The 19,816-nt window shown below is 41.3% G+C and overlaps 2 protein-coding genes across 5 annotated transcripts in view; one reads left to right on the plus strand and one right to left on the minus strand.

Moving 5' to 3' along the window:
• MPHOSPH8 (M-phase phosphoprotein 8) overlaps positions 1-9,569 on the plus strand; it is a 25,406-nt gene extending 15,837 nt beyond the window's left edge. For both annotated transcript variants that reach the window (XM_063394618.1, XM_063394619.1), the window contains exons 9-13: positions 540-694; positions 4,099-4,253; positions 5,532-5,659; positions 6,281-6,364; positions 7,258-9,569. In XM_063394618.1, coding sequence (XP_063250688.1) covers positions 540-694; positions 4,099-4,253; positions 5,532-5,659; positions 6,281-6,364; positions 7,258-7,314 — 579 coding nt within the window. In that variant the 3' untranslated portion in view covers positions 7,315-9,569. The remainder of the gene's footprint in view (positions 1-539; positions 695-4,098; positions 4,254-5,531; positions 5,660-6,280; positions 6,365-7,257) is intronic.
• Positions 8,229-19,816, minus strand: part of PSPC1 (paraspeckle component 1) — a 63,428-nt gene continuing 51,840 nt past the window's right edge. For 2 of the 3 annotated variants that reach the window (XR_010080007.1, XR_010080009.1), the window contains 3 exons: positions 15,626-15,729; positions 12,762-12,873; positions 8,229-12,546 (listed from right to left, as the gene is read on the minus strand). The gene's annotated coding sequence lies outside the window, so the exon portion shown is untranslated. Of the gene's footprint in view, positions 12,547-12,761; positions 12,874-15,625; positions 15,730-18,727; positions 18,982-19,816 lie in introns of all 3 variants that reach the window. The other variant, XR_010080008.1, reaches the window with a different exon arrangement.

Genomic DNA, 19,816 nt, shown 5'->3' on the forward strand with positions numbered 1-19,816 from the left:
GAGGATAACAGTAGCTGCCTGACACAGCTACATACCAGTCTGGAACAAATTCTGTAAATTTGCTTCATACCCAAAGTACCATTTTAAACTGAGATGGATAGAAAAACAGGCAAATGGAAATGTTACTTTAATAATTTCTAAATAGTTCTAAAAAACCATATTTGCTTAGGCAAACAATTGCAATAAAATTTACAGTTACTGAACTCCAGCAGATTGGATGTTTTCACAGAACTTTTGGAGTTTACTTTTTTATGTAATTTTTTAAATTTTTTTTTCTCTAATTATGTCTGCTTGGTAATCCAGAGTGTTGCTGCTTCTGTAGGATTGGGTCTGTAGTATTGCCTGGATAAAGTATTTATGGAGTGTGTTCCTCAGTTTCAAGTTGTGTTACCATTCACAGAGCAAATAGTTAAATGTCTGAATTGTAACTAATTTTGGATTTTAATTCACTTCTGTAGTTCCACTTACTCATGTTGTGTTCTATTCTAAGGTGTTTGTCATTGTCTTCTGTCCTTCCTGCTTCCTCCCTTTCCATACAGGCTTGTAAAAGAGGGAATTCTGATATAGTGCGGCTCATGATTGAAAATGGAGCTGACTGCAACATTCTGTCCAAGCATCAGAACAGTGCCATGCATTTTGCCAAACAGTGCAATAACATAGTGGTGTATGAGCAGCTCAGGAACCACTTGGAGAAGTGAGTAAACTGTACTTGGGAGTTTGTTCTGCTGATGTTTGCAGTGCTAGGCATGTCAGAATTCTGGTTTAAGTCAAGGAAAATGTCAGGAAGGAAAACAGATCTGATTTGGGCAGAAAGCTAACTAATAAATCATGTGAAATCAAAATTATGTGAGCTAGCAGGATTGCCATATACTTGCTCAAACACTTGAGTAAAAGCATGGAAAAGAGGAAAAGGTAATTCCTAGAAGTGAAAGATTCCTTTAACTTACGGTACAGCGATCATGAAAACTTAGAAGTGTGTAAGCACATTGAATATAGGCTCTTAGTAGAGCATGCCAAATAAAATACCTTGCTAGAAAGCACAGGAAAAAACCAAACAAAAGAACACCAAGCAGAAACACCAGGGAAAGTCTGTGCAGGCAGTTGTGGTGTTGCTGGACCTCTAAACATCAGCTGTGAGCTGAAAGTGCCAGGGATAAAGCTTTCATGCCAGTAGATGGTGGAAATCATCATCATGCAGCAGAATGACTGAGGAGCAGTGCAGTGTATGTGACATGTGAAGTGTTGATGTCATATGGTCGTGTAAAAATACAGTGAGCTAAACTGAGACAAACATACAGAGAAGGAGCAAGCTCTTCAAATCCCCATTTGGAGGAATAGTATAGTTAATGTATATGGGCAGAAAACTATAACCAGCAATCTCTAAACTCGGGGAAGACTCAGAGAGGGTCTCAGGGCTTCTGGAGCAGGTGAGGTGTTGTCATGAATGCATAGTTAGTGCTGGAAGAACACTGTCTCAGTGCAAGATTTTTTTCTTGTTTCATGATGATTTAGTTCTGGTGTTTCATCTGTGTAATCTAAGATCTGCCAAGTAGTTTGTAATCCAAATTTACTCTCTTCCAGTGTATAGCAAGCCCTATGAGGCTGTTTTCTGCCTCATATCTCTTGTGTTTCGCATCAGCTGACTTTTTAAGTCTGGCTTTGCAGAAGCTACCTTGTAATGGTCAATGTGTATCAATCAAAAAACACCTGAAGTGACAGGGTAAAGGGGATGGAGTCACTTTGTTTTTAGTGGTTCCCAGTGACTGGATAAGGGGCAGTGGACGCAAACTGTAACACAGGCGGCTACCTCTGAGCATCAGGAAATAGATTTTTCATGTTGAGTGTGGTGCAGCACTGGCACAGGCTGCTCAGAGAGGTTATCACAACCTTGGAAACTTTATAAAGATACCTGGACATCGTGAGGTTTCTGTCAGCCCACTTGTCAAGCCTGTTGAGGTCTCTTGTGGATGACAGAAAAACACCAGAGGCTATCAGCCATTCCTCCCAGTTTTATCGCATGTGCCAAAGTGCTGAGGGTTTGCTGCACCATCCTCTGGGTCATCAATGAAGATGTTAAACAGGACCAGACCCAGCCTTGATCTCAGGGGTGCAGCAGCAGTGACTGGTTTCCAGCTAGATTTTGTGCGACTGCTTTTTGCTGAAGTAACGTGTTTAGATCCAGTTTCATACCAGGAAGAAAGTATTCTGATGCTGTCTTTAGTGCCCTGTGAAGTTTGTCTGAGATACTCAGTAGGTCACTGTATCAAACTTCTGTCCTGAGCAGATGAACACTATAAGGAATGTTTTTCTCTTGTAGCATGCTAAAAGGAAAATAAAAGTGCTAAAAGCATAAAAGTTAATAATTATTTTTCAAAAATTGGAAACCTGTTAAAGTGAGCAGGGGCAGGTGAAGTGGGTGAATGGAGTATGCTGATACTTGCCTAGGGAAGCAAATCATGACTTGTTAGTTAAGGTTTTGAAGGCAACAGAGCAAGCATGCAGATAGGTAAGTGATCTGATGTCTGCTATTCAGTGTAGTGAGACGGTCACTCATTCACTATTTGATGCCTTTCCAGTTTGTTTCTTATTTGATATCTGCCACCTTCAATTTTGGCTAATCTAAATAATGGGTTTTGGAAGATCTTCACCATGTATTTTTGCCAGTGAAGTGGCAGCTGAAATTAAGTATTGGTGATTGCAAAGTGATGTCTGGGGATATCACTGCGCTGATGTGAACTCTACGGGGAGTAACACGGCTCTTGCTAATTCAGGAAGCTTTTAGACTCACTACCTGCAAATACCAGCTCTGTGCTTCTTGTCAGTCAGAAAGGAGGACAATGTAGTAGTAGTAGTGAAGCTGAAAAAAAATTATTAACAGATCAAAATGTAAAACCAGGAAACAACAGAAAATAACCCAAAGCCATGAGACAGGTTCTGCAGGCCATCCTACTTAATGATCTAGTTATAGGTTTGAAGTGGAAGAATATTTTTGAACAGCAAAACTGCATCATGGATCTCACTGTTGCAGAATGCTCTGGTCACAGATACATGGGATTTTAGAAGGGATTAAGTAGATCTAAGGAGATGTGATTTGGCTGCAGTTTCTAGTTTTGGATAGATGGCTCTTAATCAGATTGTGAAAAAATAGGACACTACTAAAAAAGGACAGCTCGTTTAATATGGCTTTGCCAAGCATCAGGAAAAATAGGCTACATGGACTTTGGGGCTTGCTTAGGCATGGCAGTTCTTGTGGTTTCTTTCCAGTGAAACATGGAAAGAAGTTTTAGATTCTGCAGATGATAGTTTCAGTTAGTGGGGGGGAAGTGTGCTCTGAATAATAACTGAAAAAGCTACAAAGCTGCCAGAGGCGGAACCTCTGCTGTGCTAAAGCATTTAAAACCCAATTCTGACCAAACAGCTTTCTGAAGAGGATTACTGAGTAATCTGCCTGCAAAGGTGCCAGACACTGGTGGGTAATGTGGTCTCTCTCTGAAGGCTGGGCTGCCACTCCCCCTGCCTCCCTCACCCCCCCCAAAAAACAAACAAACCCCCCACTTTGGCTATTTCAGTGGTAGCATGGCTACTTTTTCACTGTTTTATTCACAGAATTTAACTAGGAACTGCATTTTTCCAGTAGTATTGCCAGTAAAATTATATAGAGATGTACTTTTTTTATTTTTACTTGTAAGCAGATCGATAATTTAGTCAGGCTGGGAAAGTGGGGATATCTGTTTAGCCACCAGGTATATACTGATGTTTCTGGGATATCTTTCTGTACATACAGCCTTCAAAATATGTGACTAGTTAGATTATTTTTTTTAATCTACTGTAGTGCATTTGTATTAATGGTTTATTTTTTTTTGGCCCAGTAGTTGGATTTCACAAACAGATTGCTGATAAAATATTTTATTAACAAAGTGTTGGGACCTGTGGTTCATCTGTGCATAAATGCTAGTGAGGAAGGCATTCACTCCTGAAAATCAGGAATCTAAAAAGGTGATGTGGAATCCTTTTTTTGTGTGTGTCAGGTCTCACCAAGCCTATGTCTGGTAAAATAATCCACTGTGTAGCACAGGCCTCACTTGTTTGGTCTTTCAGGCTCTCCAAAGTAGCAGAAGATACCATCAGGCATTATTTCGAAGCTCGCCTTGCTTTGCTGGAGCCAGTGTTCCCACTTGCATGTCATCGTCTCTGCGAAGGGCCAGACTTTTCTCTGGATTTTAACTATAAACCTCCACAAAATGTGCCAGAAGGTAGGGAGGGATTTGTTGTTGTTGGGGGGAGGTTGTTTAAAAAAGGTAGAACAATGTGTTCAAAGCATGTCTTAAATTATCTCCTGTGCAAAATTATTTTTGTGTGACTTTGAAGTACATCACATTAAGAATGCTCTGATTATGGAATACAGGGAGAACAATTACATTTTGATGTATTATGGGTAGGGTTTGTGTGGGGAGTTTTTTTAAGACTTTTTTTAATTGCTGTGTACAGAGTGTCAAATTCTTTCTGTTCATGGGTTACATTAGCTCAGTGACAGGCATTGTCAGTGACAGGAAAGGAATGGTTTACCTTTACCTTAGAATTAATGATGCAGGAGAACCTAGGCTTACGAGATTACTAGAGAAGATCTCTTAGTGGATCCTTTTGTTGCATGGACAGTAGGTCATGTGCTGAAGGCTTGGAATGTAGTCCCAGCAGTGCCCTGAGACAAATGCAGTCTAGAAATACTGGGAAAAGGAAGCAGCTACAGTCAACTTTGTTTTGCCCACAAACCCTTTGAAAAAGCTGGGTATCAGATTCCCAAGATATTTGGAAATGTTTCTTTATTCTTCAGGATTTCAGATACTATTCTCTGCTGCTTGGCTTAGCTAAGTCATTTTTGATGAGTATATCAGGGAAATATCTACTGATAGTGATTTTTCTTAAAGTGATAGATCAGTGTGACTGTTAGAATCCACCTAAACTGAGATTGAAAGTGGGTGTGTCTGCTCAGTTTCCTGGTTGTTCAGAGCTGTTGGATAAGTCTTCCAGTTCTTGATTATAGATATCTTATTCTTAATTCTTAGAATTAGAAAACTTTATGTAAGTTGAAGCATTTGTGGGTAGTTCAAGTTGCTGTTCATTGAATTTCAGTGCGGTTTGTAAAGATCTATAATTGACTGGGCTCAGTTGTCTCTTCTCTTGACGAGACCCAAACCACACTAAATTCCATAATTCTCTGTGGGTTAACCTGAAACCACAGAAGTGAACTGTGCTCAGGAGTGCTGTTTCCATTTTGCATTCCTTTCTAATAGCCGCATAAAATTACTTTTGCTGTGAAAAGTCCCTAACTTGGTGACCAAGCCAGTTGTTTTCTGGATCCACTGGCTTGGGAAATGTGATTTTTGCATGTTGGTTTGTTTATATATATATGCACACCATATAATGGTTTTTATTTATATATATTTGCATCAGTCTTCAAAGGTCCAGTGTACGCAGTTCTAGATAATGGATCTCATTTCAAATTCATGTAACTGAATTGCCTTCCCTTTCAGGATCTGGAATTCTTCTCTTTATTTTCCATGCAAATTTCATTGGTAAAGAAGTTGTTGCTCGGCTCTGTGGATCATGCAGTGTACAAGCTGTGGTTTTAAACGACAAATTCCAGCTCCCTGTATTTTTGGTAAACCTTTTCATATAACTGATTGACTGTAAAACTACTTCATAAAGTCTTTGTAGAGCAGCCTGGGAAGTCTGAGTGCTGTAATTGGAATTTACAGAATTGTGATGAAGCATACTTTGTATCATGATGAGATTTTTCTAAAGTGAAAATTTTCTTTGGTATGAGAGAACAATAAAGTTTGTTTGTACTAGATTCTGTAAAAATTTATGACCTAAGTGTCAGGGCCATAGAGCTGGACAACCTTATCTGAGGTGGCCCAGCTTGGGCAGGGGGTTGGATTAGATGCCCCGGAGAGGTCTTCTCCAGCCTTCTGTGATTCTGGGACTGAGGCTTCTTCTCTTATTGACCAAGCCTCTCACATTTTTGAGCAAAGTTCTTAAAAACCTATCTCAAAGTTCTAATAATTAATTTCTGGCGTTTCTTTTAAAATCCATTAAATGCATCACTCTGCACAGTTTTGAAGTTCTCTTGTTTTCGTGGTGGTTTATACATCAAAGGTTTATACACAAGATTCTTTCAAAGAAAAGCATAGTGAAAATGTTGTGTTCTGTTAGTCCTCTTTTATAGCTCTTTCAGCCATAACCTGCCATTAACTTTGTCCGTTTCCTTTTTTTCTTGTAGGATAGTCACTTTATTTATTCCTTCAACCCTACTGCAGGCCTTAACAAGCTTTTCATACGGTTGGCAGAAGCTCCTACTGCTAAGGTACAAAACGTTCTCAAAATTAAATGTGTGTGTTCATTTGTTGTACAGTAACTCCTCCATAGTCTGAATGTTTTACATTCATACAGCTGCATGTTGCAAATGTAAAAGGAAGGATTTTTCCTCTGTCTCCTCATCCCAATTTCCACCAGTTACAGTTACATCCTGTGACATTGCCTGAACTTGGGAACATTGCCAAGGGTTAGTTCTGTTATAATTAAATGTTTTTGTGTTGCAGTCAAAATAATTCATACACTAGGATAAACTAATGTTTCAGCTGAACATCTTCTCCATCTGTATTGTGCATTTAATGACTGAAAGAGACATGGAGTGGCCACGGTTTTTTTGCACAGACATTTTTGCTTGTGTGTTGGAAATATTTACTGGGGTATGCACTCTGCTTTTAAATAGTCTGTTGTATTTTACAGGTGGTTTGGGAAATATTGCCCACTGCATGTTGCAAGATGAATCCTGTTCTGGTAGCATTTATTTTGTTCTAGAAAGACACGCCAGTAAATTTTCCAGATATTTAGATTTAAAAGTTGCACTGAAGTTATACTCTTAAATATTTTATTGTACTTTCTTTTAGTTTATTTTTTACGTGGAAAATGTGTATTCAGATGGAAGTATATGTTTGTCTGGTTCAGATTTGGGGCTAACTTGTTCAACCACCACCTGATGCTGCAGTATTCTACTGGAGTCCTCTAACAAGCCATCTCTATTTCAGCAGGGCTACTATAAACTGATTTTATTAAGGTCTTCGTAATTCCTCTTTTTTCCTTTCTTAGTCAGCAGCAATTGTGTGCCTTTTCCTGTGCCATTCCTACATAAGGAGCACTTAACACAGTGATCACCTTGGCCAGCATTGACATGGAAACCTTTGTTTGCTTTCACAGGTAAAGCTGCTCATAGGAGCTTACCGAGTGCAGCTGCAGTGGACTCCAGCGGACTGACACTTGTTTGGATCTACTTCGATTCCTCTCTTCAGAGACTGACAAAGCAGTTTGGAACTTCTTGGCCCCACTCTGGAGACTCCGTTCCCAGCTTGCTGCTACTCATTGCAGTCACAGGAAGTGTGTTGGAGAGCAGTTGAATACGCTGCACTGGTGGGACAGGGTTGTCAGCTTTTTTTACTTTGTACAGATGTAGATGGAAGTATTTGTGGCAATACATACAAATTCCGTCTTTCCTAAACTTGTGGAGTCCAGACTGCATATTTCAGCTTTTCCACAATGTGGAATGGTGCGTATAAGAACTATTTAAGGTAATTACATGAAATGTCTTTTTTAAAGATCTTCTTCATTTATAAACTAAGATTTTCTACTTCCTCTAACATTTCTCTATGGAATGCAGAACTGTCATATTATTGGAATGGGCAGAAATTACACTCTAAAATGACTGCATTAGGTTTCACTTTTAAGTTGCTGAGGGCTGTGTTCTGGTTTAAAACTCCTCCTGTTCCTGTCTCTCAGTGACACACCAGTTATGCCTGGAGTGGTGAACAGAGTTCAGTCTGCAGGCATGAGCAAAGACGTGTAGAACAGGCTCAGTTCACAGAAGGGTCACAGCCACGTTCCCAGTTAAATCACTGGTTAAACCTGCTTTGGTATTAGAGAGGCAACTGGTAGTTTTACAGACATCTTAACTTTTGAGGTCTTAGGTGAACATCTGGAATAGCAAACACAAGTTGAAATTAGCAAACCAGAAAACTTGTAGCTACCTTCAGTGTCCAGGCAGTGCTTTTTGTACACAAGAAGATACATAGAGAATTTCAGATGTCCTCACCCTGACAGATGACAGAACACGTTGTCCTTCACTTCAGAAATTCAGTTCCTCAGTGCAAAAGGCTGCTATGTTTTTATTATTATTATTATTATTATTATATTTTATTTAAATAACCCATTTTATCAGATGACAGCAGTTGTGTGGTGGTCCTGTGCTGTAAAATATAAATGTAATACTTCTGCATGGAGTATAGAATATTTTTCTTTGTAAGTTAACCCACGTCTTGAAAGATAGGAAAAACCAAACCGGATCGTGCCTTTGCTGTTCTAGTTGTCACGTGTAGTTTACAAGCCACTATGTGCCTATATTATTAGCAAAATTATTGTGCATAAATCCTTGATGATTTTGACTGCTCACCATCAAAATGGTGCAGCTGTATGAAGTATCCTTTTAAGAACTGTGATTTTTTAATATGAAGTTCAATTAACCAGTTTTTAATTTTTGGTTCTTGAAGCTTAAGTCTTTCATATTTAAGGGATGCCAAATGATAACAAAGGACACCAATTTTGTGGAATGTCACATTAAGCTATATAAAACTAGAACAGCAGCATGATGTACAAATACTCATTTCTGTTTTGATTTAGAATAGTTGCTTATGTTTTTGCACAGTGTTGATGAAATCTTAACAAATGTGGGTGTTGAACAGACTTTTGATACCTCCACCTCTCTGAAATGTGTTAGATACCTCACTTTGCTAAGTGTGAACTCCTGAGATGCATGAAAAGCACTGGCTGAGAATCAGGTATGTCACTGCCAGCACTTGGGACTTTGTGTAGCTGAACCTTTAGTGGCTGTGCGTTACCCTGGATGGCGCACAGGGCGAGGAGCTGCTCGTGTTTCCTTGTGCTGGAGTGCCAGGCTGCATCCACGTGGCCACCCCTCGCAGTTACTCCGGTGCGGGACATGTGGCAGCACAGAGTGTGTGGGACACGCTCTGTACAGCACCTGCCAGTGGGGAATGCTGGAGCTGCTCCAGATGGGGATAAAAGGTGTTTTGAACAAATGTCCAAATGATAGAGATGCTGTTTAGAAACTGTTGTACAGTCTAACCTAAAAATGTCTAGTAATGCTCCAAGAGTTGATAAAGCAACTAGTTTGTCAAAGGCTGTTGATTTGGGGGGTTGTTTCATTTTTTATCTTGAGGCACTTGGGAGAGAGGGAGGAGTTCTACAGAACATGGGAATGAAATCTGAGTTTCATGATGCTTTTATTAGGGATGGATATTTTGCAGCCATCTTTTTCTTCTAGTTGGCAATATAAATTCAGAATCCCTATTGAAGGTGCATAAGAAGTGTACAAAAACCTGTTGGAAGCTGGGTTTTGTCCGTTTTTGTTGTAATGTTTTTATCCAATAGCTGAAAAAGGTTTTGGTGGACAAAGGATGAAGAGAAAGTAGCTACAATAAAAAACAATTCCTTAGGCACTGTGGAGGAATCCCTGTGAAGTACTTGCTTGGTTTCTTCTTGCTGCCACCAGCAAGGGCTGCAGCTGCAGTGCTCCAGCACCAGTACTGCTGTTCCTGGCTTCTTTCACAGGTGCTGCAGGGTGCTGGGTGATGCAGCTGACGGTGTCACAGGTCTTCTGTGCTTTCTGTACCCATTTGCAAAAACAAGATGGGTTTTGATCAGTCTAAATTCATGGAAGCTGCTCCAATGTGGGGAAGAGACAGCACAGCGTTCACTGACAGCTTGGCCAGGCAGGACTGGTACCATAGGGGACTGGAGAAGAGCCGGTGTAAAGCCTTTCCTTAGGACAGTCTGTCCAGGTGGTGGCTGCCAAGGATCCTGGGAGCAGTGACGACCCTGCAGGATGCATTCCTGTAGCAGTTTGTGTGCTGGAGTCCAGGGTGGAGTCTTGTCTAGTAAGAAGGCAAGAGAATTATAAAGGCCATGTGCTTCTGAGCTACTGCACCATGGGCATGCACTGCAAGCCCATCACTGAATCCTGACACTTCAAAATTCCTGGTTTTCTGTGTCCCATGTAAACAAGGAAAATATTTTTCACCTTCTGAATGCGTCTTGAAATATTGGATTGAGGGGCAGAGACAGATTTGGAAAAAACTACCTGAAAAAGACACCATATACTACAAATCTGAGCAGAACAGAGGCAGCAGGAGAAATTAAGCTTTAAAAGGGTCTCCCAAATCTCAGACACCTCAGGTATAGCAGCCAGCAGGAAGGGACCAGGCAGAAGATGGTTCTTTTTGATTTCAAGTCACCTGGTTTTCCACAGCAAAGTTGCACCTGTCATGCGTGGTGACTACAAATGAATCTTTTTCCAAGATGTCTGTAATAATTCTACATGATTTGAAGTGTAAGGAGCTCCTCTGATCAGTTACTGGTGGCGCTGGTGCAGCTGCAGTAGAGGGCTCAGACCTTCCCATTGTCTCCCTCTTCTGCTGTGCCTGTTGCTCTTAAGGGAAGGCACAGCTCTGCTGCTGGGACAGCCCAAACCATGGGTATGGAAACTGAAGACATTTTCACACACCCAGGGAGATGAGGGCCTGCTCCCAAACGGGATGCACTGCAGCTGTGTGAACATGGGCCACCAGAGCTTGAGGGACAGGATGACAACTGTGGTGCCATCTCGGTCTGTCATCTGAATTCATTTTAAGGGGATGAATTTGGGAAGAAGGCCCTGTTTCCACAGCTGCAAGTCTTACATTGAACAACCTGTATGGAAAACTTGCACAGATTTAAAGGCCTTGGAAGTTCTGTCACCTTTCTAGACCTGTCAGCTCTGTTGTGTCATTATCAGAATAGTTCTTCCAGTGAATAGCAGGGGTTTAAGATCCCTGAAACCACAAGTGAACTCCCAGACCAGGCCCCCTGCATCCACCCTTCCTGAATCCAAATGATTACCAGGAAAGCCCCCAATGGTTCCACAGTGCAGGGAGTCCAGGTAAGTACAGCCACTCAGTACTGCCTTGCACTGTTTTTATTAGTGGTGTGGTGCAGCACTTCCATGCACTGAAACAATGATACAAGACTGCCACCATAGCACCACTACCACGTGCCTGGCTCCATCTTCTCTACGCACTTCTCTTACCCAGCCAGATTGACAGGATCTCTTAACCACCCCCACCTCCTGTTCTCCAGCTGGAAAAAACCCTGCTGCCTGGCTTTGTGGCTCCTGTGCTCCAGCCTTCTGATTGCCCAGTGGCTTCCATGGGACTTGTTCCCACATCTTCTTGTCTTCAAGAGCCCAGAACTGGGCACACTGTTTCAGCTGCAGTCTCAGAAGTGTGGAACAGAGAGATTGCTCTTCTGGCCCCTGCTCAGCCATGATCTAATGGAGCCCAGCATGTGGGTGGACACCTTCATTTTCAAGTGTCCCTCAGGGCCCCAGATCAGGCTCCACAACACTGCTTCACCACCAGTCTGTGCCCACGATCTACAATTGCATCACCTTAGTTCAGTTCCCACTTCCAGCCTTAACTGCGTGAGGTTCCTGTCAAGCCTTCAGTTCATGTCCACTGCCTTGGTGATTTGCAGAAATAGATCATAAACATGCTGTTACTCATTTAATTTGAAACAGTTTTACAATAGCTAGAGAAATTGAAAAAAACCATGCTGCTATGTTACAGGCCAATGTTCATATCACATAAAATTAATTTTTCGTTCTTTGTTCATGTTTTTTCATCTTTTTATTGAGCTACATGAAGACAGCAGGCATTTGTAGTGCAACTTCAAACTCAACAGTACAGACAGCTTACTGCAGCTGTAATCTCCCCTGTGATTAACATTTCCTTCCAGTTCTTTTCAGCTGTCACTGGCTTATACCATTTTTCTCTAGGTAATTAATACTTCCGTGTTCTTCTAAACTTCTGCAGCATAAACACAATCCACATTACTGCTTTTTATTTAAACCCTAACCCTTCCCTATGTTTTGTCATATATTGTAGGGCTTGAAAATATTTTCATACTTTTTTAAAGGCTTTTTTAAAGTCCAACAGCAATCATTTAAAACAAGGAGCAGTTATTTAATATATCACTTACTCATTATTCTTGTAGAATGTACAAACTTTTATCCTTTTACTGACACCTGTTTCCCTTAACACTGATTTTTCTAGAAAGAACATCTGCTTCAAGTGCAGTCGATGAAAAGGGCATCAGTACCTCAGTTACACATCAGAGTAGGCCAACATCAGCCTTACTGTGAAATGCTGGACTGGCACCGCCTTCAGTGCCAGAGGCTGAAGACAGCAACATCACAAAAGCTGTAACTTGTCTCCTCATGTAGGAGGAGGTCTTGGAGCTCACAAGCGGATGTCTTCATATTCTCCTGTCTTTTTTTTTTTTGTGTGTGAGGTATTAATGGGGGACAGGCACCTCCAGGCTGGGTCCTTTTCTGTGATTTCAAACAGCCCTTTTCCCTCAGGTCTCACAGGTCTGGCCTTTCTGCAAGCAGAGAGAAGACAGCTTAACTGAGAATGATCAGTTCCAGGTGTGACAGATTTAGTTACTATTTTATTAGATAATAGCATTATTTGTGTGCCCAAGAGCACAGAGCGGTAAAAAGAAAAAAAACATACACATTAAGCACAAAACTAGTGCTAACAAACTGAAAACTGAGTACAAAATGTACTATTACAGGAGTCCTATCATATTCTCACCCGGATGGTCCTTTTAACTCCAAGGTACAGAGCAGCATTTTGCACATCATCACAGCGTAACAGCGTTCTTCAGTTCTGAGGCTGGGCAGCCACCAGCAGCTTTCATTGAAACCTAATGCATTGAATGGAGAGGAACATTTCCAAGAAGTAAGTATGATTGAGGCTGAGGAGTTAAAAGACACATTTGAGTGGTAACTTCCTTGCAAGCGTGCTTTTGTCATCAAAGTAGAGCACTTAAAAAGATTCAAATTGATAACAGAGCAACACATCAGCAAATACAGTTGGATAAAGAGAAATGCCAGCAATTTTTCAGATAGCCCTCCAGCTCAAGGTTTCCTGGAGCTCCCTCTGTTCAGGAAGCCCAGGAGCAAGCACCCTGGCACAACACTTAACACAATTTCATTAGGCCATTACACCTTGTCAGCCAGGTTCACACTGCAGTCTGTGGTCCACACACAAGCGACAAATGCAGGAAAAGGAAGAAAAGGTTTTTATCACTTCACTGAGACAAGGAGTTGTTATTTAGCCAGTAAAAGGAACACTTGTATCTCCAAGGAACCTTGACCATCCTTTTTTCCCTCACAGGAAGGAAACTGTACGCTGACAGAAAAATTCTGAGATGCCTGGGAAACCTGCCAAACACTGAGGTTCCCAAATGGTTCTCGTGCACAGCAGCACTCTCATATGTAGTGACAAGCAAGACTGAATTCCAGTTGCTATATGGTCAAGACAAAATGTCCTCTGGATAAAAAAAAATCCCATCTGAATCAAACTCTGAAAAAATAAGGCATTTTCTGTTTTACTACTGCTTTTCTGATGAGGAGCTTTAGCTGCTTGTATTTTTTTTGATTTTGTGAGTAAATGCGTGTAGCTTGCTTATTTCCATAGCCTGGTTTATATTACAAATTATTGTGTGATGATTTTTATACTGTGATTTTACTACAACTAGACAATAATGGGACTCCTTAGTAAAGGGCAAAAGCAAAACCACAAAACGAGGTGTGCAACAACTTTCCCAGCTCCTCAGTGCCCGTCTCAGTACCAAGAACATGACAGGGTCCAGGTTAGGGAGCACAAACCAGGCCAAGACACACGTGCTGAGCCTGATGGATGCTTCCATGAGTACTGAAGGAGCTGGCTGCTGGTGTTGCAAGGCCACTCTCCACTGCTGCCAGAGTGTGCCAACTGGGAGAGGTGTGCAAGGACCAGGGGAAAGCAGAAGTCGCTTCAAGAAAGAAGACCTGGGGAACTACAGGCCCTGGGAAGGTTATGGACCAACTACTCCAAAAAACCATTTCCAGACCAAGAAGGGCAAGAAGGTAAGTGGCAGTAGTCAGCATGAGTTTACAAAGAAGTCACTTGCAAATTCTTAAGGATCCCAACTGGAGAGCCTTTCTGGTGGGGTGACCAGTTCAGTGGACATGATGAGAGCAGTGGATATTGTCTTATCATGGCCTAGGAAATCTTTTGACACTGCCACAGGGTCTCCAGTTATCATTTTGATCCTGTCATAATACTGACAGGCTCAGTAGGTGGACCATGAGGTGGACTAGAAGCTGGCTGAACAGACGGGCCTAGAAGGTTGCCAGTGGCCTGAAGTCCTCTTGGACATGAGTGAATAGCAGAGTATCCCTGTACTGAGGCCAGTCCTTTTCAGAATCTTCATGTCTGCCCTGGTTGATGGGACAACACATCCTCAGCCAAGTCTGCAGGTACCACAAAGCTGAGGAGTGGCTGCTAAGGCCATAGTGTCATGCCACCATCAAACGATCCCATGACAGGCTGGAGAAATGCACTTACAGGATGTCATGAAATTCCAACAGAAGGAAGTGCCAAATCCTGCTCCTGGGGAAGAATAATCCCAGACACTAGGACAGGCTGGAGGGCAGCTGGCTGGAAAGCCCCTTTGCTTTGCATGTAAAGACATGGTGGCCCTGGTGAACACCAAGTCCAAGAACCACCCTGAGCAAAGAGTGCAGCCTGGCCACAAAGGCAGCCAATGGCATCCTACTTTACAAAGAGAGTTGCCAGCACATGGAGAGAGATGATCACCTGGTCTGAACCCCTGCCATGGACAGGGACACCTTTTGCATGTGATCACGAAACAGAGAAATTGTTCTGGTCCTTCATATGTCCAGTTCTCTTATTTACTGTTAATACAACTACGGAGACAGCTCTGAGTCCTTTTGTTAAGCCAAACACAGGAGAATTAAAGCAGTTTCTCTTGCTTTACCAGTAGAACTTGCACATCTTGGTCAAATCCCACCAGTGTTTAAATTTACTTTTACTGTACAAAATAAGTGGTATTTTGGAATTTTGGAACTATCAGAACTATTGAACTCAGCTACACAGAACTCCCTTTAAAACCCTGGTACCTGCCAGCCCCACCGAGATGCTGCCCACAGTCAGGGCGGATGGCACTACACACTGGGGAGCATGCAAACCAAACTGTGCCCCAGGCTGCCCAGAGTGCATGGACACCACCTTCCAGAGCAGAGCCCTCCCATTAATGCCAAAGACGGTTCAGAATCAGTAACCACTGTGTTGGTTGTACAAACAAACAGGATTCTGAGTACAATGTATCAGTAACACGCAGGAGCTCAGACATGGCATCATATTAATGTGGCACTGTGGAGTTTGGATGGCTGGCCAGAGCTTGAGCTGACTGCTAGAGGCTGTGTACATATGCTTGAAGTCCTTTAAAAACATAACACATGGCAGGAATTATGCCAGGATTTCTATTCTCTGGAATCAAGTATTACTTGAAGTGTAGAAGCACAACTATATCAAATCACAAATCTGAACAAAAAGTGGAGTACCGATTTCAGTAACTGCTGGATAAAGCCATATGCCTTAATACGTACCTTGTACTAAAGCCTGGTTTAGGATTCCCTTTTGTCTGCATAAGATAGCAGAAGGATTCTGCCCAAGCCAGTCTTCATCTGCATTTTAAGATTTTAATAGTAACCTAAAAAATAAAGAGACAGTAAATAACAGATATTTCAAGCAAAAGGAAAAACACAGTAGCTTCTCTTTTCAAAAACCCATTATACGTGGAGTAATAAACCATGAAAAAACTTCCCATTACCAGAAAACAATTCATTTATTCTCTACCCATTCTTACCACTTAGTTTGTTTCTCCACAGATTTTATTTAAATTTTTAGTACCTCAGCAGTTAAACAACAGCTGTTCCAAGAACATTAACAAGTTCTTAGATTTTCCTATTTCTGCTTGGAGTAGATTAACTGCAGTTCTGCTCCAAAGAGCCCCAAGTAATTTCTCTTAGGTTGTTTTCTAAAACATATGTACTTCCTGTGACAGCAGACATTTTACATGTTGTCTTCTAGGCCTGCCAAGGCACGTGGTGAAAGTGGCATTTCATCCTTCTAGTGTTAGTGTCACTAAAATGATCAGGATCCCTGCACACAACACTGAGTCATTAGTGACACTGGAGAACTAACAGCTCTCACTGCAGTCTCCTCTTTCTGCAGCGTGTTGTTGTACAGACATTATTAATTAGGGGCAAAGTTTTCTATCAAAACAATACAACTAAAGTGAGCTGGAGTAAAATGTCCCACTTTATAACAACATCTCACAACAGAACTGCATACAAGTATCATTAAAGTACAGTTTAGTACTACAAGCATTAGAAATCGGTGCAAAAGTTTAGGACTTCCATAGTTTTACAACTTCTGCAATAGATCTGCTTGTATTTGCAGTAAGTGCAATTGGAAGAACAGCTAGTCAATATTATTCCTACTACATTTACTAATTAATAATTAAAGTATTGTAATTCTATTAAAAATGCCTAAATAGAGCTGTTAATAAGGGTATCCATCTTGCACAGTGTGTGTCTTCTCGTAGAGTAGACATGCGAAACTATTCGAAGTGTTTAAAATTCAGCAGCTCCATGCCCCAGGCATTCAGGCTTCAATGCAGCCCTCACCTGTAGACGCGTTCTGCCTCCCACAATGACAATCACCTGTTCTCCATAAATGCCTCTGAATTACAATAGGATGTGAACACTGCGATGTTTGACAGGCTTAGCATAATCCCTTACTCAGGCACAGAAAGGCATTGCAGAGCCTGAGAGCCCCAAGAAATGTCTACAGAGAAGACTGCCTGGAAAGGTCCTGATTACAATAGCACAGAGGGGTAAAGAACTCCCCATACTCTCAAGTAAAAACTTGTTAAAACAATTTTACAACATTTTGAGGTCCTGTTTGATGATTATAAAACTTAGCACACCCTGCAAAGTATTTATTACAGAAAGAATTCCTTTGGAAAGCCACACACAGGGTGCACCTTTCAGGCTAGCTTCACTTTAGGAACAGTCCCAAAAAGCAACTCGAGAAGTGACACACGTGTAAATTGCAACACACAACGACAAACGTTTACAATAAAGGTAACTTTTACCTTATCAGGCACAGCTGAAAACAGGCTGAGACTCGCAGCTCAGAATAAAGACCGTTTTAAAGTTGGCATGATTTAATGTCTGAGTCCTATTAAATCAATTCTCCCACTTGATTCCTTTTTATCTCCCCTCCCACCCCATGGTCAAGCTTGTTATCTATCAGATTTCAAAAGTTTGGTTATCAATTCTGTACCAGACATTCAGCAAGACAGGTACTTCCTTCCTAAAGCACAAATGACTGTGCACAGCCCACTAACCCTTTCCAACTAGAGCTGTATCTTTGCAAGTGTTGATACTACAATCATTTAGCCAGTCAAACGCAGTAATAGCTGTAGTGATGAACTGTCAGCCATGGGGAGCTGGCTGGAACCATTGTCTGGACAAGTGTTAGTGTCCTGAGACATCACCTCGATATGGTGAAATTAATGTAGCTATCAATAGGTATGTAACCATCTAGGAAAGCTAAAATTACAAACTGCTCATCTTTCAGTCTGTATTTTCATGTGAAAAAAGCAATAATTAGTTTCTCCTTTTCTTCCCCCCTTATCAAGAAAGCTAAAGCATCAATGCCTAACCCAGTCTCTCCAGTTTCTGTAACTGACAGGATGTATTGCTTTCTCTTTCTTGGCCATGCAGGTTTACTGAAGAGAAGGCAGTCAGCCATATTCTTGGCAACCAGTAGTTATTAGTGACAAACTTGTAGCCAAATAAATATGGTCTATTTTTGATCACAGGCTGTAAAATCACCCAGTAAGACTGGGAGTGTTAAAATGTGAGTGGTTTTTACTGGAAATGTGCCTCTGCACTATTTATTCATGATTCTCTCTCTAAGATCATTCCAACATCTCTACCCTATATAAACTTACATAAACTTACATAAACTCTACTCTGTTTATGATTAGCGGTAATTACTTTGTTAGAGCTAAATGTATCCAAGCAGCCAGTGATGAAAAAAGTGATTTTTTCACTTTTTAAGAGTGAGCTGGAACACAACAGGAAGCTGTTTTTAAAATATGAGACTGAATTTTCATTCATGTGATAAAGCCCTTCTTTAAATTAAAGCTCAAAGTGGGTATGGTGCCAAGCACAATGAATCTGAAATAGTCTAGAAGGCTAAGATCATGATAAACATGCCTGTTCTGGAGAGAAGAGAGGCATCACACTCAAACTGAGTGATGCTGTGCCTGTATTGTGTCATTATGAAGGAAAATTGGAAACCAACTCCCAAGTGCACCTATCTCCTGTAATGCATATTCAGTGTAGCAGGGTAGCTCCAGCACAGACCGGCTGTGCGGGACAAGCTCCACACTGCCAGCGCTAATTCAGAGTAGGGACAGCTGTGACACTACAACACTGAAGGACATTTCACATTCACCTTGCACACGGATGTGTGGCAGCTTCACCACCTTGACTGACAGAACAGGTTTTATGGTTTGGTTGAGGGTTTTTTGGTTTTTGTTTTTTTAATTAACAGGATTATTGGTGGCTACAGCAACAAAGAGCTTCCCCCCTAAGTTTCCCCCTTTATTTTAGGTCTACTTTAAAAATTACCTAGCAACACACAACAGCAGCACAGGTAAATTTTGACTTCCATTGAAGTGACCATAAAGCATTTTGCACCAGCAGGCACAGGTATGACTCTGAGAGTAGCAGAACCACTATCCAGCACACAGAAAGAAGAACTCCAATGCCGAGCTGTTCTCAGGAAAACACACAATCCCTTGTGGCCACTTATTTGGGGTTTCCAAAGGGAACCCAAGATGATCCGCAGAGCTGTGTTCATGTTTGCATTTGTTCAGGCTTACCTATCAAAAGGTAACAGATAACAATGTTGGCTGCTGACATACTAACAGAAGATAGAGTACTAGACATTCTTAAATGGTCAAGCAATGTTATCCTCCCCATTCTTCTCTTAGTTTTAACTTCAGTCTAGCCAAACCTGCTCATCTTAATTATGAGTAGTCCCTGCTGAGGACAATAAAACCATCAGAGACGAAATCGTTACCTGGCATCACTGCATAGCTGCCAGGGATTATAGAAGACAAACTGCAATTTTTCCCAATCTCGTGTCTGTCAAATTCTCTTAATAACTGCGTATACTTGCAGAGAAGTAGAAGAAAGCAAGCATTTAAAGGAAAAAAATATTACCAAATTAGGGCTCAAAATGAGAATTAAGTTCCTGGAAGGAAAAGGGAAAATACTACTTGAGCTAAGCCAACAAGGCATTCAATTTCCTTTGCGAGGTTATTACAAATATTTTACACCCCACTGCACAACTTTCAAGTTACAAGGTGTAAGGTACCCGAAGTTAGCATGTTACACAGAACGAGGAATGCGAATGCAGTAATATTCCTCTTCTGGGACCAGATTCCAAAAAAGAACAAATGGTGGCAGTTACTGGTAGCCAGGCAATGAACCCATGCCAGTGACAATCTCTGATCAAGGGACATTTGTTTCTGTTTTGCTTGGATTGCAAATCTTCACCATATAGAAATTAGATGATTTCTTCAGTGTTTAGGGAATGATGAGCATGGCTGGAAATATTTAAACAGAAGACACAGAAATTTTCATCTGTACAGCTTCAGCAAGGTCTGAATTCAAAGATACTAAAATCTGTAAGCACTTTGTAAAATTAATAAA

This window comes from Prinia subflava, chromosome 3, assembly GCF_021018805.1.
Source record: "Prinia subflava isolate CZ2003 ecotype Zambia chromosome 3, Cam_Psub_1.2, whole genome shotgun sequence".
NCBI classification, from domain to species: Eukaryota; Metazoa; Chordata; class Aves; order Passeriformes; family Cisticolidae; genus Prinia; species Prinia subflava.